This window comes from Uranotaenia lowii, chromosome 3 (assembly GCF_029784155.1).
Source record: "Uranotaenia lowii strain MFRU-FL chromosome 3, ASM2978415v1, whole genome shotgun sequence".
NCBI classification, from domain to species: Eukaryota; Metazoa; Arthropoda; class Insecta; order Diptera; family Culicidae; genus Uranotaenia; species Uranotaenia lowii.
Genome location: NC_073693.1, coordinates 248100448 through 248124552, shown reverse-complemented (window position 1 = coordinate 248124552; position 24105 = coordinate 248100448). Strand labels below are relative to the sequence as shown.

The 24105-nt window shown below is 33.3% G+C and overlaps 1 protein-coding gene across 1 annotated transcript in view; it reads left to right on the top strand.

Annotated features, from left to right (window-relative positions):
• The window catches only part of LOC129758344 (protein amalgam-like), a 654575-nt gene that overhangs the window by 383946 nt on the left and 246524 nt on the right, over positions 1-24105 (top strand). Inside the window, exon 4 of the mRNA XM_055755849.1 lies at positions 7421-7631. Coding sequence (XP_055611824.1) covers positions 7421-7631 — 211 coding nt within the window. The remainder of the gene's footprint in view (positions 1-7420; positions 7632-24105) is intronic.

Below are 24105 nucleotides of genomic sequence, written 5' to 3'. Positions count from 1 at the left end.
TTCATGTGCTTGAAAATATCTGCTACCTTTTCCCTTCCTTTTGCCGTATAACACTCCATTACCACGCAATCAAACTTCGTCAGCATCGTCGTGTACAACCTCCGGGATCGCGTTTTGGCCGTCGTATTTTGTTTATCATCGCGATTTGGAGTCACTACCTTCTTGTAAGTCGATAGTCCGGCTCGTTTTTTTGGCTCGATGCACGGTTGTAGACGATACACCCAGCTTAGACAGAGGTTAGGATTTCGCTTGAAACTACCGGCAACTCTCTTTGTCGTCTCAGCAGCTTCCGGTTTTCGATTTCCCCCCAATCCAGACTTCCTGGCAGTCTACAAACATTCCCCAAACACTTTAATTACATTTGTAACGATTGATTTGGCAACTTTTAGCGATTTTGCCAGCTTTGCGCGCGAGTAGCCCGGATTTTCGCGATGCGCGAGCAAAATTTTGGAACGCTGCTCTTCTTCCTTGGACGGCATTCTGACAAAACACACACACACACACACACACACACACACACACACACACACACACACACACACACACACACACACACACACACACACACACACACACACACACACACACACACACACACACACACACACACACACACACACACACACACACACACACACACACACACACACACACACACACACACACACAAACCTTCAAAATGAGGGGTGTTCAGATTTTTTGAATGCAAAATTGAAAGAAATACGTCAAGTTGATATTGATCAAATTTTGACCGTATCAACCTTTAGCACAATCAGACATAATAACGACGATGTCAATCTCAACATCGGAAAATATTTTAATTTTTTCATCGATTACGGTATAAATTTGGACTACAAACATGCAATAAATAAGTAAGTAAAAGTTATTGTTCCAATAATTACGCATGAAAACGTTGCAAATATATTTAAATATTTGTGTCCACATAGATAATTACAAATCAACAAATTTTTCATTATTTTGGTGGCAAAATTTCAGATCTGTATTTGACTGACTTGGGGCGCTGATTTCCAACATAAAATCAGTTTTCCTCTAATAGTTCTAGTTTCAAGACCAGAGAATTTATTTGAAAATAAATTTGAGAAATGAATTGGATTTTTTTCTACATTTTTGTTAGAAGCGAAAATGTATGTCAAAATATAGGTAGTTAAATTCCAGACTTACGATGAAGTTACAGGAATGTTATAAATACCAATATTTTTTATAAGTTAAATTGAAATTTGATGGATTTTCATAATACAGTTTTTTAGTTGCTCAACAAACTGGATTTTTTTATATCAGAAGCTCATAAATGTTCTCCAATGATGATGGTTGAATGATTATGAAAGCGACACATCTGTATCGAGTTGCAATCTTTATCTTTCTGTAAATTTAGGATAACAAATTGGTTTCAAATATATTTTCGTTTTGAAAAAGGTTTCTTCATTTCTTAATTATCATTTACTGATTCTGCTCTAAACTTATTATTGTATTTTATTCTTAAAGCAAGTATGTACCTACTTCGTGTTAATATCGCCAATTTGAATTTAACAAAAAAAAAAATTCAACATTGATTAACTTAACTTAACAAATTAAATTTGTTAACCTTATTAGAGGAAAGTCGGATAAGACGGACACTTTAAATGTTTCGAAAATTACTATGTGAGGAACAAATCTAATGATAAGAATATGTTCGCCTTAGAGCATCAACGCTTTCGAGACCCTTTGTTTACTTACATCAAACAAATTCTCATAAAAGTGAACAAAACAAACAAAAACATTGAATTCATTATTTGATGCAATTTTCTCTTCTCAGAAAATAGTTCATAACTCGGCACATTTTTGAAAATTTCAACCGTTTTCAAAGGTGATGAGTATATTTGGCTTCTCCTTAACCGTATGGAGAAAAATCAGCGAATTTTGTTAGGAGGGCTTGGGCAACAAACATTTTGAACAAAAAGTTGCTAAGGCTACCCGCCTTAGACGGATCCCCGGTGAAGACAGCGCCATTTAAATACCGAATTTCGAAAACCACACTATTTGGCTTCTGGACTCGGACCAATTAGTTCCATTTTGGTTTAAAAACGTTCTCAAATACTTAACTCATAAAAGTAAGTACTTTTACAAATAAAATTCCGGCATAATTCATCTATTCTATGCAGTGTCCGTTCTACCCGACCATTTTTGAAAAAGCGTCATTTGCAAGTATGTCTTAGAATATTAGAAAAGCAGTCTTGATAAATGTGGCTTGTGATATAGCTCAGTTGACAAGCCTGTTGTCTCCTGAGCCGATGTCCGCGAGTTCGAGCCCAAGAGTAAACATCGAACACAGTTGTACCGGATAAGTTTTTCAATAACGATCCGCCAACTGCAACGTTGATAAAGTCGCGAATGCCACAAAGATGGTAAAACGACTATAATCGAAACAAATAAAGTCTTGATAAAGGAATGTCACTAATTCCAATGGTTAATGCGATAGAAAACAACCTAAACTAGCAATCTGCATGAAAACTGCGTTGAAAAACAAAATCTGATTTTCTATTGTGATTCAACTCTAGGGTGTCCGTCTTACCCGACTTTTCCCTACCAATGAGGTGGTGGTTCTTATAATTTTTTGTCGAAAATTTAACACTGCTGTCATTCTTCTCAATCCTGAACCTATTATGATCAATTATGATGGCTAAATACATTTCATCTGGATTAATTTGTGCTTGAGGATTTTATTGAACCATGAAAATTGTATTTGAAAAATAATTTTCCTTCGTTAATGTGAAGTTATCTGTTGAACGTTTTATCCCTCTACTGCATGGACTTTTAATCCGTTGAAAAAAATTCGTCATCGGAAATAACTTTGATGATCTATAACTAAGCAATTTATCCAAAAAAAAAAACAAAATTTTTGAAATACTATAGGAAATGAGATAAATTTAAAAAAAAATTGAATTATAAAAGCTTATTGAATTTAACAATTGTTTCACAGTAATGAATTATACTAAAATACGTGAGAAAAATCGAGGACATGTATAGACTCGTATGCGGTAAAGGATTGAAATTTGGAAAGATGCTTATTTTCGCTGTTCTTAGAAATTTTTCGTTTATCTCATATATTCATTTTTTTTATCAAATTTCAGTAGAACCTGGATAAGCGAGAGTTCAAGGTAGGTTTTTCACTTATCCAGCTTTTCTATTATACAGGTTTTGGAACAGTGATTTTTCCTCATAGAGATTTTCATAAAACCAGTCCAGAATGAATTGAAGATATTTTGAGGGAAAAAAGAATATAAAAGGTGTCGTCGATGAAATTGCCACACACAAAATTGATTAGCAAAATTCGAGTTTTCATCCGAATGCCATTAAAATTTCCGAATTTTACAGAATGGGTAAAATTAAACTAAAAAGATTTTTTTTCGTAAATTCTTACAATATTCGGGAATGTTGCGATGTTTGGGAAAACTTCTTGTGATATTCCGGAAAATAGATCATTGATTTGAACCTTTTACAGACTCCGTTCGTTTTTGGCAACACGCCCGAAAATTTTATGTTGCCAAAATCGAATGTTGCCAAAATCGAACGGTTTTTTTTTGTCTTTTTTTTTTTAAATTTTATTTAAAATTATTCAAAATTGATGTATAACCTTATATTAGCATGAAATTTTTCAATTTGGTTCAATTATATTAGTTTAAGCAGTAAAACATGTAAAAATTCGTGTTTTTACAGTTTAAAACTGTTATAAATAAGCCAAATTGAAAAAAAAATCATGCAAATATTACGTTTTACATTTATTTTGAATAATTTGAAATAAAAATAAAAAATAAAAAAGTTACAAAAAAAACGTCCTTTTTGGATGTTGCCAAAATCGAACGGTTTTTGCTCAGATGTTGCCAAAATCGAATGTTGCCAAAATCGAACAGGGTCTGTATTTTTATTTTAGTTTTGTAAAAAAGTGCAGAAATATCTGGCATGATTTTGGTCTATTTTCAAATTATTTCAAATAAATAAATGCATATGTGAATTTTGGGAAACCTAATTCATCCAAATTGGCTCTTAAATTCTTTGAACCTCGAAAAACCCCCTTTTGAATAAGCAGTTGAGCTTAGAAGAACAAGAAACACAAAATAAATTGAGGCTGAATTTGATTTTAACAGAATATTTCACATCAGCTTGAAATCTGTAAAGATATCAATGATATTTATTTTTATATATTCAGATGATTAGTAATAAAGAAATTTATGTAAAATAGAATGTCTTAGGTTTGGAGAGGTAAAATTCTAACTCCGCCAATTTTCAACTTATTCGAAATCAATCTGCTTTTTTTTTAATGAAAAATAAATTGGAATCCTTAGGGGAGATAAGGGCATAATGGCCACCTTAAGAAAAACGCTTATTGAATCATAGAGAACAGCCATTAGATATGTGATTTACATCATTGTTTCGTGTACAGACACTCAAATTGTCTATTTCCTAGTTGGCTGAAACTTGAAAAACTAGATAAAAATGTATAAAAATGCATTTTAAAAAATTTTGCCAACAGCTGAAAACCAGTCACTGTAGGGACATAATTAGAACCCCCCCTGGGGCAGTATAAGCAACATTAATAGGGGCAAGATGAGCGTTTTCTGCCGTATAATCTAGCAGCGAATTCGACTCGATGAAGTCAACTGAATAATAGAGCTACACCTTGGCTTGTTTCATCTGTCGATTTGGCCTATTGGTAAGCTGTCGGAGAGGTAATCAGTAGACTCGAGTTCGATTCCTGGTCAATCTAATTTTTTTTTTCATTTCTCGTTCATGATCGATGCATTTTGCACTAAATGGTGAGGCGAAGATTCATCAAACATAGCATTAACAATTTTTTTTATTAATTACTAGCTGACCCGGTGTGCTTTGCTACACCTTTCAAAAACAAATGTTATTTTCAGAAACTTTTTAAATTTTTATTGTTTTGCTGGCATTATTTTAAATCAAATAACAACATAATTCATAAGCAACCGCTTTAAAATGAGAACTACAGCTGGAGTTTCGAATTGCACTATAAAGATGACTTAAACAAATTTTCTGAATCTTGATCTGTGAATTTGTGTTAAAAATATGATAATTTTGATCTGTTTCTTTAAGCTTCGACCTGAGAAAGGAGGGTCTCAAATTAATCTTACGCAAACAATCTAACTTATGAAATCTGGTTGTTTTTGCTTGATATGTTCTAAAAACTGATAAGAGAGCCCCCCTGTCCTCCCTTTCACCCTCTGCTGAATGGAGAACGGGATCTTTAATAAACATACCCATTTTTTCCGTTTAGGTTTTTGAACTTTACAACAAAAGTGTTTGAGCTTTACCACAAAATTTATATGGAGCCCCCTCCTTTCTTCCCCTCTCAACACTGTGAAGCGTAAGAGTCTATAACAATCGTAAAAACATATCTCGTAACCAAGTACCTTTCCATGCCATATTTTTTCCATTTGTTGGCTTCGTTAGCATAAATTGAGAACTTATGCTAACAAAATTGTAATGGGCTCACCTCCCTTCTCCTATGTACCTACTCACTGAAAGGAGGATGGTGTGTCAGATAATCATAGAATCATACCAAAATGAATGTTTATGTTAAGTTTTGTCCATTTCTCGGATTTTGTAAAAAAAAGTTAAATGCATTCCTCTTCCCTTCCTATATTCCCAATTCTATCCTCCTACTGCAAGAAAGAAATCGTTTCACATAGGAAAATTTCTAGTATTAAAATACCATCCCATGCCAAACTTGGTTTTATTTGCGTTGTGATTTATTGGGTTATGCATAAACTTGAAAGGAAGTACCAACCCCCCTTTCGTTCTCCCCATTGAATGGAGGGGTGAAAACTTAATATTCCTAAAAATATTTTTCGCATACAAATACTTTATGATGCCAAATTTGGTATCGTTTGCACGATTTATTCTCAAGTTATGCAAAAAATCTATATGGAAGCCCCTTTTTCCCCCTTTATATCTTTCCGCTGAGAAAAGGTGGAGCTTCAATTTATAATAAAAACATTTCTCGTCTCCAAATACCCTCACATGCCAAATATGGTTCAATTTTCTCGATCAGCTCTCCAATTATACTGAAAAATGAAAAGAAGACCTCTCCCCTCCTTTTCATACACTTCTTTGAAGGAGTGAGGGATACCAAATATTCATAGAAGCATTTCTAGTACCCAAATATCGTTCCACGCCAAATTTGGTTCCATTTGCGGTTGTACTTTTCGAGTTATGCAGTAAAAATTGTATGAAACTCCTATTCCTCTTTCCTTACTCCCCGCTGGAAGAAGGAAGGGGTCTCAAACAATCATTAGAACAAGTCACGTTCCCAAATACCCGCCCATGCCAAATTTGGTGCCATTAGCCTAATTAGTTTTAGAGTTATGTAAAAAATTATAAAAGAGGCCCCTCCCCCCTTAATATCTCCCTACTGGAAAGAGGGAGGAGTCTCAAATAATCATAGAAATATTTTTCGTATCCAAATACCCTTCCATGCTAAATTTGGTTCCATTTGCTTTATTAGTTATTGAGTTATGTAAAAAAATATGAAAGTGGCCTCCCCTTTCTACTGGAAAGAGGGAGGGGTCTCGAATAGCCATTGAATTATTTTTCGTATCCAAATACCTTCCCATGTCAAATTTGGTTCCAATATCTTGATTAGTTTTCGAGTTGTATGATAAATTGTAAGGTAGCCCCCCTTCCCCCTTCCTATCACCCCCTTAAGAGGAGAGAGGGGTACCTAATATTCATAGAAATATTGCTTGTTCCCAAATACCACCCGATGCCAAATTTGATACCATTTACTTGATGCGTTCTCGATTTATGCGAAAAATTGACTTTTGCTTGGGAGGCCCCTCCCCCCCCTTCATAAGAAAGGGAGGGGTCTCAAACCATAATAGAATAAATCCTCATGAGAATTTGTTTAAGAAAATACGTACTTTTGTAGAAAAAAGGAGTGCTTATTATGCCCTGGGTGCTCGTTATACCCTTATCTCCCCTGAGTATAAAAAATTGACAAATTTTAAACCCGGGCAAGTGTTGTTGTAATCAAATTTCTGTTCAGCAAAAGCCAAAATTTGGTATGTATTGATAATGTTTAAAAACTAATTCTACCAGTTCATTTGGTGAAGATGGTGATTCCATTTCTTCAAACTCTCTATCCGTTTAAAAACTTTCATCTTAAGATGTTCTTATTAAACAGGTTATCGATTTTCATTTCACTTATAAGGCCGATAAATTAAGCGGTAAAATCAACTTTCAAGATTTTTGAAGAATCAAAGTTCTGTATCAAGCTAAAGTTAAAAGTTTTTTCTCTTTTCATTAACGTTCAGTCCATATTAGTGTTTCAAAAGAAGTTGACAAGATTTGTTTCGATATTCTAGCTCATGCTCTTTTTTCCGTTTTTTTTTTCTCCCACAAGGTCTCCTGGATCCGGAAACGTGACCTCCACATCCTGACGGTCGGCATCCTCACCTACACCAACGATCAGCGGTTTCAGTCGCTGCACACCGAGGGCAGTGACGAGTGGACGCTCCGGATTACTTCCCCGCAGCCCCGGGACTCCGGCACGTACGAGTGTCAAGTGTCGACTGAGCCGAAAATTTCCCAAGCCTTCCGGCTCAACGTTGTGGGTAAGTCCAAAAACCGAGTCTTCTAACAAACAACGTTCAAGAACTGAATGGGAAGGTGAGGTGGGGTGGCTTTACACTATAATGGATTTCGCCCCACAAAAATTGCGGTTGGGAAAGAGTTGCAGAACAGAATCAAGTCAGTTGTGTTAGGTTTCCTGGCTACACACAGGTGAGGCTTCGGCAAAAGGTGACTCTTTACTAACCACGACACATTCTGCTTTTCTACTAAAACGTGTGGCTGGCTAGTAATTTGGAGCTTCCTACACGTTGAGATATGATTTCAGGTGTTAGGAAGTGGTGATTATCAATGGATGACTCTTGACTCTAATAGATAATTAGAAGATAAAAAGGAGTATAAAATGAGGATTTGTTTCGATTCATGTATTGATGATATTCATAATTTGAAAACAAAATTAAATATTGTTTCAAAAATCAATATTTAAACACAAAACATTAAACCACAATATGAATTTAAATTGTAGCTCCACATACATGTAAGAATTCAACATAAAAAAGAACCAGGCCCGTGCGAAGGACCTGTCCATGGGTGGGGAGGGGGTTGATTTTCAAAATTTAAATTTAGCTAGAAACTATATCACTACCAAAAAATTCATAATGAATAAGTAATGATTTCTACAATTTTTTACCGATAAATATCACACAAACTCGAAACATTATTGTAAGGATTCAAAATTAATCAGGGTCAATGTTCCTTACCCTGATTTTGAAATTTGCTTTAAAATAAAGTTTAAGTCTAGTTTATAAAAAAAAACGGTTAACGGGGCATCATGCAAAAGCAGGGTTAGATGTAACATTTGTGTACAACACTCAATAAATTTTTATTTTAATATACTGTCATAAAATTATCATTGAATGATAACAAATTGATGACGACATAGTTTTTGACATTGTGAGAGAGTTTTTTTTATAGTTTTTGTTTGTCATTAAAATTTTGAAAAATCGAGCAATAGATGTACAATTTTTTTAATTTTTCGATGCTATAAAAAACTTTACCTAGTATGCCAGATTGGCTTAATGATATCACTTACCAGCATTATATTGCTTTCATTATCCTGTACCAACACTGTTAGTGTATAAATATTTTTCGAACAATCACCAAATTTTTTTTAAATAAATATTTTTATAATTCAGTTAGCTGTCTGGGGCAAAATGCAACAAAATGCAAATCAGAACTTAATCTCATAAATCGCGTTTCCATATGCTGGGATATGATTGTTTTGCATTATGCGTTTGTTAACATTAAAGTTTCATCCATTCTAAGATTTAAAGCTTAGTTCTTTTAGAAATGGGACACTTTCATTTGTTAATAGCTAATTTACTAGTAATCGGACATTCAAAATTTTTACTGCATTTTGTTGCCTGTGAAAATTACTAACCGACCTATTTTTTCCGAATTTTAAATTCATGCGTTTTTGAGATATTGACGATGCAAGAGAAAAAGAAAAAAAATATCTTGCACAGTTTCCTTCAAAAATTATCATTATCAAATGGATAGCTGACAACATCCTTGATTATTCAAAGAATTAGTGTGTGTGAGTAGTGGAAATGTCTGCAAACACTGTCGAAAATGTCCGAAAAGTTCAAATCAAGCATTGTAGTGAAGCACATGATCAGCAACTACGGTTAAGGGCCATCAGGGAAGACAAGTCTCAGACCAGAATTTTTAATTTTGAATAAACGAAAAACTAAGTATAGATCGGTGAAATGTCCAACAATTTATTCTCTGATAAGCTGACAGTGTTGCCAAATTATGAGTCATTCAAACCTAACCTCAAACAATAAATTTTTGCTAGTTCCAGAGCTCGTGAGCTGTAAAGCTGGTACCGGGGCAATGAGATAGGTGATTTCTGAAGGATGACAAAACTTGTGAGAAAACCTATATCAAACAAATTCCAGAGTTTGAATCCCATAACATATCTTATCGTGGTAAGATCTCTCGCATATTAAAGTATGTATTTGCTGGCTGTTTTGTATAAAATATAATGATTTGCCAAGATTCTGCTCCTATGGAAAAATACAACGATCTTTAAAACAAAAACAAAAAACAAAAGCTTTGATTTTTGCTGTTTTTAAAAGCCTGAAAATAGTAATTTAGTATGTACCCTTGGCAACCTACAATCTATACTAACCGATTATACTTCAATACTAATCTCATGATGATTTTACTTAGTTATTGTCAGCTTTAGACAGCAGAAATTCCGTTAAAAACGCTTTTAAGTGGCTCAAAAATAATCAAGTTTCGTTAACTTTGAAACACCTTTATCCACTAAATTGCCCTGAGTTTCTTTTAAAAGAGAAGTATTGGACCAAAAAGTAGTAAAAATTGAAGGAGGAGGATGCAGCCACCTAGCTTACAGATTGGACGAAGTAGAAGTTGAAAAACTGAACAATATTATGACTGAAAAAAGTGTGCGTCGACCGATAGGAGGTACCAAGAATAAAGTAGAGATATTTCTTACAAAAAACGATAAATATTTTTTTTCAAATTTATTCATGAATTAACATAAGATTACCTTCATTTCTTCCATAGAAAGTATTTTGATCAAACGAATGGTTTTTAAGATACACGCATTCGTAGCTGTCCCATTTCTAAAAGAACTAAGCTTTATTTTCTTGATTTAAGCTAATAGAATATTTTGTAGTATTTTTTACCCCTAAATATATGCGACAGATCAACACTTCTTTCTTGAAATAATTTTTGACAGAAAAAATGTAAAATTTAATCCGAACAAAATTAAAAATTACTGCAATTGGTGCTTTATGCGTTATGACATCTCAAATATATCAAAAACATCAAATTTTAAAACGTTTTCATTTGATTTTTCATTAATTACAGAGTTTGTTGCAACTTACCCCTTTTTCTTAGTAGGGTGAAGATCGCATATTTTTGGAAATTTAAAAATAACTAGTAAAACCAATAATTTTTCTGACTACGTCAGTTTGGTGTCCCATCAACCTTAAAATTTTTGATGTACAAGAGGTATGATTATCTGTAAGCATAAAGATTTGAGAAGCCATTGAAGTTGAAATGTGTTGCATGTTGCCCCAATTGACAGTATCAAATAAATATTAGCAAACAGCAAAGTTTCTATTTGACACTCCTGACTTCAACCAATATCATACTTTTGTAAAGTATCGCAGCGCTTGAGTAATAACACCACTTGAATCAGTTTGAAATTGGCTATATACATATATAACTCATCCGGTAATTCAAACAAAATACAAAAAAAGATCTGAAGTTTAAAATACTAACTTTTTACATATATTTATAATATAACTGTTCCATTATACTGACAAACTACAGATTGGGAAATGATCAATAAGAAATTGGTAAAATAAAAATAATAAATTCCATGATTTGTTGTAAATATTCAAACCACAAAGATAATACGAATTAAGCTAAAATTTAGCATTAAAATTTTACTTTAAAGTTGCTACTTCGAATCAAATCAATTATAGATAAGATAAATTAAAATTCATGATCGATTAAAAAACATTATTCAAAACAATGAAAATAAGATAAACTTTCATAAATTTTCAATTGAAGGTTTTAAAGCTTAAAATTTTTAGATCTGAATATTTTGTCGCTATCAATTGGAATATTGGGTCCTGAAAAGGACGGGAGATTTTTTTTTTTAAATTATAAATTAATTTATTAACTAAATCTGACCTTTACGTGTGCCGCCTTAATTGGTCAAGAGTACTTATCAAAAATTTAGTTTCAAAAGCAGTACATTATGTTTTTAGAACACAAGAATTCTGATTTGTAAAACAAAGAGAAACTTAAATAAAAATATTTCGTAAAATTAAAGAAGCTTTTCTTTAGAATTCGTCAAATTAACTTGAAAACTTTATCAAAATATGAAGAACAAAAGATAGATTTTTTTAAATTTTGGAAGGATTTTTTTTATTAAACTCGTCCAATTATTTTAGAAAGATTTAAAATAGAATTTAATTGATAACTTCAAGGAACAGCATTTTGATGCCTATGATTGAATGATTGATTTGGTATATTTAAGTGTCCTGAACTCGAATCTTTTGTCAAATTTATTTATCACCTTGCGTTTTGGTGATATGGAGTTTATAAGCTTTAAAATGCATCAGTTTATAGCGAAATCAATCATTGATAACTAATGAGGTAACACATCTACGGTTACAGAAAAAAAAATCTGATTCTGAATTTTTTTACTTACTATACCCATTAAATTGAATTAAGGAATGATATTTCAAAGATGATGATGCATGATCTAAAAAAGTTAAATTCTATAGTTTATAAAAAAATTCTTCAAACCTGCAAAACGATTTGATTTTTGCTTGAAAAATATTTAAAATTCAATTTGGTTTAAAACTTCAACAAAAGTGGGGAAAAGTACACAAATTGAAACCTATATAACATATTCGCAGAATTCAAAATAACTTGATGTCTTGACGAAAGTTGAAAATTGATTTACACCTTGATTTTTAGATCTCGTGTTTTTGTTTTAAAGTTTTGTCAAAATGCAGAAATTTTAAAAATGATTTTTAAATATTTGCAAAAGTTATTCAAAAAACCAAAGCTGCTAGTAAATCTGCATCTTTAGATCCAGGGCACCTAATTTAGTCAAAATTTACTTTTAAATTCTTTGCATCTAAAAGGATTTTTATTTCCTGGCCTTGTGTAATTTATCGAAACGTTTTTGAATGTAATGTTGAGCACTTAGAAGAACATAAAACACAAAACAAAATTGATTCTGAAATTGGTTTGTTGGAGAATATTTAAAAAGCATATTTTTTCGCAAATTTTCTGTAAAAGTAGAGAATACTAGGTTTGAGATTTTAATTTGCTGATGTATGTATGTATGTATGTATGTATGGTTCCCCCATCGGTAGCAAGGTCCAGCCTATGTCTGTGTGGCTTGGCCTTCGAATTGCTTCTCAGGCTTCCACGGCCGATGGTTCGTCGAGCGAGGGTATCCAACCTTCAGAGACCTACAATGGTTGGCAATCCACTCCGCTTGCAATAGTCTCTTCAGATTATCCCCAGATGCATTCCCTCTGAAATATATGATTATTTATAAAATGAAACACATCTTACCTGTCGGCAACTTATGGGATTCGAACCCAAAAGTTTTTTCTTGCCGATACCGGGAATCGAGCCCAGTACGCCTTAGTTACCAGACTCGCGCCAGCCTATCCACTAGACCGCATTAGCGCTTACATGGCTTCCAACTTGTTTATGCATAAAATTTGTATTTGGTGAATTAATTTTGTAGTTCAAAAATTCTGAATTTGTTTTGTTACACTTCTGAATAAAAACCCATTTTAAAGACGAGGTAGGGTTTATGAATGTCTAGTTTAGAGTTTCAATGCTAAAGGTTAATTGAAACGCAAATCGAAATTTACAATTGAAAACTAATACTGATGTTATGAAATCGCTTTGGTACATCTTTGTACCTGAAAATAATCACATTTTCGTAGGCGATGGAAAGAATTAAAGAAACATAAGCTATCAAAGAACGAAAGAACAAAAGCCGTAAATATCATGAATTTTTCGAAAAAGATACAACGGCTCACCGGCAGGACTTGAACCTGCAATCTCCGCTTCAGTACAACGGCGCGTTAGCCAATTTCATCACGGTGAACGGCGAAATCCCGAGTCGATGCGTGGGGTTAGAGAAACAAGAGAGATCAATAGCGGGAAAGATCACATGCGGGATATACATGGTGTTTCGATAGAAGGTCCAGCAGTTGATCGGCAGAGCTCGATTTCTCGTGTTCGCCGGTTTCATCACGTTCACCGTGGTGAAATTGGCTAACGCGCCGTTGTACTGAAGCGGAGATTGCAGGTTCAAGTCCTGCCGGTGAGCCGTTGTATCTTTTTCGAAAAATTCATAATATTTACGGCTTGTGTTTTTTCGTTCTTTGATAGCTTATGTTTCTTTAATTCTTTCCACCACCTACGAAAATGTAATTGAAAACTAGTTTCAATTCATGAACGGCATACCTATATGTAAGTTGTTTAAATCATTTGACTCATTAGCAGAACTGTAAAGGTTTATTCATCATTGGAAGTAACCTATATGTATGTAATGTCGTAAAATAAAATGTCTGAAACCTAGGGTGATTTAAGAAAAATTTCTGACTTTCACTGACTGACACTTATTTAACACCTTTTAAGATGAAGTTATTTTTTCTTTACTTCTTCGAAAATTTTACTTGGAAAAAATCTTCAAAGGGGGGGGGGGTTTAAACCCCTAACCACCCCCCCCCCTTTGGCCCGGCCTTGGTTCATATTTTAATTTTAATTCAAAGGGTGTGTCACATCAAATTGAATCACGGAAAAAAACCAAGTAGAAATTCGCCCAGTAGACCGATCTTTTTGAAAATTTTAGACAGTAAAATAAAAACTATTAAGCAACTTTTGGCATTTTCATTTTATTCATACTTTGGGCCCAAGCCCGTATGCTTGCATCTTCCTCTTTACCCCGTCTATAAGGTTCTGTGCAACGTCAGGTTGTAGTTTTTTTTAAACAGAAATCCATTTTCTCTTGAAGTCCGCCTCCGATTTGACAACTTTTGGGTTCTTCCGGAGGGTCTGCTTCATAATCGCCCAATATTTCTCTATTGGGCGAAGATTCGGCGCGTTGAGCGGGTTCATTTCCATTGGCTTCAGCTTTTTAATAATTTTGGAAAAATGATTACAAGTATTTCTGACAATACTAAAAAAAGTTTAAAAAAATTCAATCTATTTAACAAAATTTCTTCCATCCTGAAAATCGATTAGTTTTGTGCTTTAACAATATCTAAATCGTCATTTGATTTAATTTTTCTTTAAAAATAGGAAAGTAAATAAATTTAAAATCTCTATTTTTTCCGCAGAACTCGAAATTACTTGAAGTCTTGGGGAAAGTTGATAATTGATATGAAACCTTTATTTTAAAATTTTATGTATTTGTTTTAAAGTTTTGTCAAAAAAATGCAGACATTTATTAAATCATTTTGAAATATTTTCATAAGTTTCTTTCAAAAACACAAGCTAATAGAAAAGTTGTATAGGGTACCCAAATTTATCAACATAAGCTTTCAAATTCTTTGCACCACGGAAAGATGTAAATTTTGTGGCCCAGTAAAATTTATCAAAACTATTTTGAATGTGGTGTTGAGCATTAAGAGAAAAAGGAACACTAAATAAAATTAAGTTTGAAATAGGTTTTTTTGAAGAATATTTCAAACTAGCACGATTTTTTGTGAATAAAAATGTCTATTTAAAAAGTAGAGGATACAAGGTTTGAGATTTCGTTTTGCTCATTCTGACGACCATCGTGAGGGGTAAATACCTGATAAATGACTTTAAAATTGTTGATGTATAAAACTAGAATTCGATGTAATGATTTTGAAGTTCAATTGATAAGCTTCAAACTCTGAACTTGTTTAGTTACACTTCTTAATAAAAACCCATACTAAAGACGAGGTAGGATTTTTGTATGTCATATTTAGAGTTTCAATACAAAAGGTTGATTGAATTGCGAATCGAAACTCACAATTAAAAATTAGTTTCAATTCATGAACGGCATATAGATATGTAGTGTTGTAAAAAGAATTGTCTCAAGCCTAGGGTGATTTAGGACAAAATTTCGCCGGAGGCGAGCAAAATTTCAAACTTGTTTGGTAACACCTATTTTTATGTTGGAAATTTTATTTTGAATGAAAATTTTATATGTTGAAAATTTTATTTTGAAAAAATCTCCGTGGGGGGGGGAGTAAACCCTTAGGTCGAATTCACAGTGCGCGCGAAGCGAAGTGCGAAGCGAATTTCCAATTCGCGCGAAAAACCGCTTCTCATTGAAACACGTTGAAAAAAACAGCGACCGGCCACAGTGCAAGCGAATTCTTGTGCGAAGACCCGGCTTGATCGCGCGAGTTCATCCTGTTCATCCGGACATACACTGAAAATATTCTCTCGGATATTTTGTATCGCAAATGATTATTTATCAAAAAAAATCTTTTTCAAAAGTTTATTTATTTAATTATCATTGCAATTTCTGTGTTGGTTATGAAAAATGCAAGGTTTTTTAGCACGGATTTTCGAAAAAAACGCGGTTTCAGTATTTTTCATTTGAAACTAATTCTAACTGGCAATAAACGACCGGTGGCATGAAAGCCCCACAATATGTGTATAGGGTGAAGAGGCTGAACGGATAGAAGTTGGAATTCGTTGTCCGACGCCATCTTGAAATCCAATATGGCACCTTCGACTCAACTTTAAAATGCTGGAAGTGACTGAAAAGCACATGAAACTATCACAAGATGGGTTTTAGATGAAAGTGCTCAATAAGTAGAAGTCGAATTTGGCTGTCCGACGCCATCTTGAAATCAAAGATGGCGATTTCCGCTTTATTCAAAATGCAGTAAATAACTGGAAATTGCTTGATCCGTTCACAATATAAGAAATGAGTAAAAGTGATCAAAAAGTAGATGAAAAATGACTGACAAAAGTTTAACAAAAATTTTGAGAAAACTGCAAAAAATCACTGAAAGAATTAAACAAAAATATGACAAGTGTTATATAAATGAAGTAATATTGACAAAAATATAACCAAACTGTGGAAAATATGAATAACTATTACTAAAATTTAAAATATGACAAAAATATGACAAACAAAACAGTGACAAATGACAACACTTTGAATAAAACACGACAAATGTGGTAAAAAAAATATGAAAAACATTACAAAATTAGACAAAAATATGAGAAAAAAATCCCAAAAATGGCAAAACTATGACAAATGAGAAAAAAGTTCGGTCTGGTCGAATCCCGACCATATAAAACTATAAAAAAAATTATTACATAGGTGGTAAAAATATGTCAAAAATTTGACATAAAAATGAAAAAATATAGGCTACAATATGACAAAGTTCTGAACAAAATTTGACAAAATAATGATAAAAATTTTACAAAATTATGAAGAATGAGATAAAAATATAACAAAATACTTTCAAATATGTGTAAGAAAAATGATAAAATGATGACAAATACGACATTAAAACTACAAAATTTTAACAAAAAAAATGACAACTCTGAACATATAATGATGAATATGTTACAAATATTTGGCAAATATGACGAAAAAATTACAAAATCAAGACAAATCTATGGGCTTGTTATATGTGTAACTCAGTTGGCAAGTTAGCTCCCTCCTAAGCCAATGTCCGTGAGTTCAAATACAAGAGCAATCAACTATAACTATAGTAACTATAAAAAAAATCAAATGAACAAAAAATCTCACAGAACTATGACAAAAATACGACAAATGAAAACATGGCAAAATTATGATAAAAATTAAAGAAAATGACAAAAATCTTACAGTACTATAACTATATTTGTCATTTTTTTTATCATAGTTTTGTTACATTTTCATCATATTTTTTTCATAGCTTTGTTACACATATTTTTTCACATTTTTAAGATTTTTGTTACCTTTGCCATATTTTTATCAAATTTTGGTCAGTGTTTCGTTAATTTTTTTGTTATAATATTGTAATTTTTATCACCTTTGCCATATTTTTATCAAAGTTTTTTTCAGCGTTTCGTAATTTTTGTTGTTATAATATTGTAATTTTTTCCATAATTTTGTTATGTTTCTGTCATAGTTTTAGTAGATTTTTTTGCGATTTTCAGTCATTTAAAATATTTTAAAGTTGAGCCGAAGCCGCCGTATCGAATTTTAAGATGGCGTTTCATAGCGTCAGACTGCAAAATTCGACTTTTACTAATTGATTCCTTTCACCTAATACCCAAATTATGGGTGTTTTATGCGATTTTCAGTCATTTAAAGCATTTTGATGTTAGGTTGAAGCCGCCATCTTGGATTTCGGCGTAAAAAATCTATTCTCCGACGTCCTCATAAAGTTCAGACACCTACTATTCTTGTCCTTAAGATTCCTTTTCATAATCAATGCGGTCCTAGAACGCGCAAGGTTTTTTTCCGAGGTTTTCCGGAATTAACGTGTTTTTTCGGAACTAACGCGGATTAGTTTTTTGCGCGGTACATCTCGATCACAGTTTTGATTCTGCAAATTAATGTGCAAAAATTTTTTCACGCGTGATTAATTTTTGCAGAACACCGAAGGTTTTTTTCAGTGTTGAACCGCATCGCAATTCACGTGCACTGTGGCCGGCCTTCAAAAACGAACTTGCGGAATTCATCCGGTGAATGAATATTTCGCTTCGCAGTTCGCTTCGCGCTCACTGTGTTTGTACCCTTAAACCCCCCTCCATCCGTTCGCATGGCCTTGTCTAAATTTATAGCTTTTCTTAATAAGACAAAAAATAGTAAAAATTGCATCACAAATAAAAATTTTAAATGATAACTGACTAATGATGATTCTGAAAACTTTCAGACATTTTAAAGATTATTAGAAATTTCCTTTTGATTTCAATTTCACTAAACTGTATACTGGAAAATGCCCTGGTATTTCAAATTTACTATGCATCGACACACCCGGCCCTGTTTACTAGTAGGTCCAGATTGTGTCTCGGAAACCGCAAAAATCCCTCCCCGGCAAGGCTCTGAAAACAACAAGCAAGGCTTGGCTAGCTGCTCAAAAGGTCACGATTCCGTCCAACGACGGCGGTCTGGCCCCGATCTGCCCGGTGTGCTTGCAAGTGGATTATTTTCCCGGAGGCACTTTTGTATCACCCACACGTTCTCACGTGGCCAAAGCCAAATATTGGCACTTGCCCGGCTCTCGGGACGTGGCCACACCAAGAAAAGCAGGGTTTAGAGCACCTGAACCCTGCAACCAGATACCATCATGACGCGGTGATGTGTTGATCTGGGAAAGCCTGTTTTAGAAGTGTTGACTTCCAATGCAACGATTTTGAATATTTTTCAAAAAAAAATAAAAATAAAAATAAAAGATTCATAAAAGGTTACAAGAACTGAACTTAATTGCGTTAATTCAATCCACTATTTTTATCAGAAATCGGAAGTTATGTATTATTTTCGAAGTTTTTTCCTTTTGTATAGCAACACATAAAAGTTATTTAAACGTAGACTTTTCCAAGAAAAAAGGGATCTGCTATGAAGGGCCTAAATTGACATCAACGGCCCCAGATTGAAGCTATCAGCAAAACTTCGGCAATCACCCAATCAACTTCCATTCCTATCAAATGAATCGGAAAACGTTCTTGCTCTACCACTTTTCAGCGGGAATTTTCCTGGCAACAGAAGCAATAACAAGAGCTAGCACACCACCGATATATTTCGTGAACGTGCATTCAGCATTGAATGGACGTAAATTTCCAATGCCACCGAGCAACTTTCTGGTTTCCCCAAATGGGAGGCAAACTCCAGAGAACCATCAGGAAAACAATAAATCAGCCCATTCATCCATCCATGCATGCTTCATTTCACATCAATTCGTGTTACATTCCGCGAAACTCACAAACACACAAACACACACACACACACATTCGCATTCATACTCACAACAACACAACGCAACAGAACACACAATAGCAGCGTCAAAGTTAACTGTAAACTGTAATTACATTTTTGGCGTGAAAAAAGGGAGCAACGCAAACTTGTTCTCCTCACGTTTCCCCGCACGGCCGTGAAACACCATCATCCCCCCACACCCGGCTGGAGAAATGCTGAAAGAGCGCATGTAAAACGCGTGGCGCGGCGTCGGCGGCCCACCAACCAAAACCATTCAATGCCATTTAATTCCGCTTCCAGTCAATTGCGAAAAACTTTCTCAACCCCACTAGTTTCCGTTTCAAAACCAAGGTCCATGCCTGCCGCTTTGAATATAGTTGAACATTCCCACGACTGTGTAGCAAAACACACTCATTCATACGAAGCAGTTCATACATCATCACTAGATCGGTTCAAAGTGTCCTCCTATATTGGCCAAATCAGTGACAGATCACATCACGCTCAAGTTGTTGAGTTTTGAAGCTCCAATTTACTGCAAAAAATTAACAACAAATATTTAGAACTGGTGAACGTAGTTGTTGGGAGAGGCAACGATTGATATATTTTTATTTTTCATTTATTAGAACGAGTTAAACATAGAGATAACAATCCGGCCACAGGTGGAAGCATTAGCGTGATGGGTTTTTAAAAATTCATCAGAGAACAGCTAGATAGCGGCTTGTTAACGTCACGCAAAGTAGGAAAAATGTGCACAATGTGTGGTGCATTTTTATTCTCACAGTCACAATGTGTGGTTTATTACATTTTTATACATTTTATTCCGTACGTTATAAGCGAACGTTCTAAAATGTTCAAAAATATTAATGAGCTTGACGATAATTGTGAGGTGAGCCGTTTAAAATCGCTACACACTTTAGTTGTTCTACCTTTTGATCAAAAAGGGGTTTTTCCACATTGTCTTAATCGGGGGTTGTGGTGGTCGTAAATTTTACAAATTTTCAAAAATCGGTTATTAAAAACAATTTTCAAATCTAATATCTACCTAAAAAAGGTCAACTTTGAAAGAGTATGGAAAGGGAGAGGGGGAGGAGGTGCTGTACAATTAGGGTGGTAATTATTTCCCAACTCGTCGAAACATTGCATCCATAAGGTTGCTAGATTTCCCGGTTTCATCCGGGTGTGCCCGAATATTTAATACAAAACTTTTTCTCGGATTTCATTGAAAATTGCCCGGATTTCTTTCTCGGATTAAATCACTTGATTTGGTTATTAAAACGGAAAAAAATTGTGCTGTAAATTTTTTTAATTTATGTCTCCCAATTTTTTGAGCAAGTTTAATAAAAATAATCATGAAATGTATTTTGGAAGCCAAGAATACGATTTAAAATCTGTCAATGAGTTTTGATGAATAATTTTTTAATTTTTTTTCTTTCTTGATTTTAGTTGAGTAATTTATGAGTTTGGACAAAATTTGCCCAGATATTGCCCGGATTTTTCGTAGTCATCAATTTTGAAATAAAATACCCGGATATCGTTAGGTTTTAATATAAAATTGCCCAGATTTGTCCGGCCCGGATACATGCTGAAAATTCTGGCAACCTGAAGCATCCTTTTTTGATCCAATCAATGATCGAAACAATACTGAAAAGTTAAAGCTTATTTTGAAAGTGTTTTTAACTACGTTATTTACATAAGTTAAGTGGTGCAATAGATACGATTGATCTATTTTTTTATTTGAATACTGAATGTTTAAAACCTAATTTAAATCAATTTCTAGACAAATAAACAAACTAAAAAAAGAGAATTCAAAATGATGGGTGTAGCAAAATAGTTAATTCCAGTTCTTCTCGTAACGTATCTTTGGATTTTTTTGGTTTTACGAATAATTTGCCGTTTTTCACTATTAAACTGCATTGAAAAAAAAACGTTCTCTATCAATTTTAATGTAACAACCAGTTAAAAAAAGTTTATTTCTGAACCATGTATCAAAGAAGAAAAATAAGTTTCCTTGCAGAATTCGATCCAATTGAGTGGTTTTAAATTTTTAGTAGTCTCCTAAGACTAACTCCTTAGATTATCACCTTTTCCCGGAATTCAGGAATTTCCTAAATGTGCCTCAGTATTGAAGACTCTAGTTTATTCAGATAACTCTAAGGCGACCCTAAAAAGAACTTAAAATTTGTATGTAACTTTCTATGGAAAAGCAACAATTTTAGATCAAAAATTGTTAGTTCAGGCACACTTTTAAACCACACAAAATTAAGTGCGTCATGGTTTCAAGTTAGACAAAACCTTTGTGGAACATTTTATTTCGTTTTTCCGTGAAAATATGACAGGGATTTTACATTCATATAGATATTATTATTATTATTATTTTATTAAAGACATTATACCATTTTCATGGCATTCGTGTCTTACTTCATATAGATATATGTCATTTAAATCAAATGGAAAGTAACCGCGAAATAAGAATTCCGGGAAGAATTAAGCACACTTTCTTGATCGATTGGTATATTCTATGACGACACTTAACAAATTTGGCAAGACATGCAATATAACTGTTAGAGTAAAATTTTTTAAGTTAAAATTTACATCAAAACATTAAAATGTTAACAGTGCTACAGTGGAGGTCATATCTAAGTTCCCATTACATGTGGTAGCTCGAACCTAAAAAATAAATTGAAAACTGGCATAGCTTGGCTTCCAAAATTAGAAACTTTTTGGGGTAAACCTACCCAAAAAAGCAATTAAGCTGCTTTTGGAGTACTTTAATACCACAATTGGTATTTGGCTCCCGACTCACCTAAAATTTTTATTGGATCACAATGTTGTAATCACGAAGACAGAAGAAATAAAAAAGCAACATTAGAATTTACAGCTTTGAAATCAACAATTTAGTAATGATGAAAGAATAATCAATAAAAGGGAAATATAAATGACAAAATTTATTGTATCAAATGGTATAAAAAAAAACATCAAAATCAGGAGTTAAGTTCCTTCAGCATAAATAAGGTAGGTTTTAAAAAAATTCGCAGATTGTAATGAAAATAAAAAAAAAACAACAGAACAAACCCAATCAGCTACATAAGAACTAAACTATCTTTCTTTTGAAAAATTAGGCATTCGAAAGATGCTCAACTAATTTACAATTTTTTTTCCAAATTTTCCAAATACTAAAATAATTCTTACTAAAATTACTTTAAAATTCATGAAAAACATTCTTGAATGTATGTATGAATTCTTGATTTCTCTCTGTATATTAAACTGCTTTAAGCATTATATAGAAATTCTGAATATTAAAATTTTCATACTTCCCATAACTTTTTTTGGTTGTTTATATTACCATAAATAGCAATTTGGAAGCGATTAATTAAGTGCTAAATAAGCGTAAATCAGGATAAAACCTATCTAAGTATTTGATTTCGAAATTTAAATCCCAAAATCCATACAATATCCCTGCAAATTTCAAACCACAGGAACAACTCAACAAAAATAGAAAAAACACTTAAATTGTTTTTTCATCGAAACACATTAGTGGTTTTAAATAATATTTTTTGATTCCAGAAATCCGTTCTTGATTATTTTGAACAAACTTGCTAAAAAAAGTACGTTTTTGGACGCAAGATTTAGAAACTCAATTTAATTTTTTGTCTGATTTTGCAAATAATGTGAATGAGTCCAGACAAAGCCGGGATTTTTTTAACAAAGCCCAGGAAACCAGAACTTTTCTCAAATTATGTGTTGGGCAAGTTAGGGTAAAACCGGGCAAGCTTAGAATATCCCCTTACCTAATGTATGGGAAAATGTTAACAATAAAGGTTATACCTTTTTTGCTCAGTCAACAACTACTTATTGTCATGAAAAAAGTTATTTCTAGGCTTAAAATCTTCATTAAGATCAAGTTTACAATTTTCAAACGTGTTGACAGAATTAATTATTACTTTTTTAATGGATTTTTTTCTTTTTTTCATAAATTTTTCCAATTTCAAGGCATTTGAAAGTAGCCTTAGAGTTGTCCATTCAAAGAGAAATTTTACTCAGTTTAATATCTTGATAAAATAATCAATATTAGAGAGTGGATGCAGTGAAATTTTGGCTTTTAAAAATCTACATACAGCTAAGAGCCACCCTACTGTACATTTCCCCTTCTCCTGTAATTTGATCTTATTGAACTATATCAGAAATGTCAAAAACACATAATTAAAGTAAAAACAAATCTTAACAACCCAATTTCATACATCATCTTATTAAGACATCCTTTGATACAACTTTATTCTACGAATTAATAACTTCTCGAAAGAAAATTTTTTGAGGTAACACCAGATTTTGTCGTTGAATGTATTTTTAAGTCATTTGGCTTCAAAATTTAAATTTTGATTTGTTCAATTTCCTTTGTTCCCCCCTTTGATGAAGTTTGAGGGTGCAATTTCGAAATTTGAGGCGCTTTGAGGCACCCTTAAGTCAAGTCAGAATAAGCTGAAATTTTGCACAAGTCGGTTTTTTTGGGCCAATCGACAAAATGTTTATGTCTAGATTTCAAAATTCAATCATGAAATTTGTCTCACACATCAATTACCACCCTAGTATGCAGCCATTTAGCTTCAACTTTCCACAACTAGAGGGTCACCCATGGTGAGAGGCAATTTAAATATTACGTAATAATACAATTTTTGATCACTCCCCCCTCCTCCCTACATTACACATTTTCATAAAATTTTCTTTCAAAAATCCACATAGCATAACAAGCTGGTATATCCTCTCCCTCGCCTAAACGCGTTACGTAATATTTGAATGTTTTCTAACCCGAGCTGCATGGTAATCACCCCGATCGGTAGCGACGCCGGAAGAGAAGACGAAAGAACAGAGATCGTGTTCGTAACAACGAGAGAACAAGGACCTCAACTCCGGATCGAGGACGATCAAAGGCTACTACCTGGTGCTGACTCACTTCCAAAAGTTTTTCAAACTGTGAACTACAAAGTGCACACACTAGCAAATAAAGTGATTCAAGCATGACACAAGGTCAGCGATGA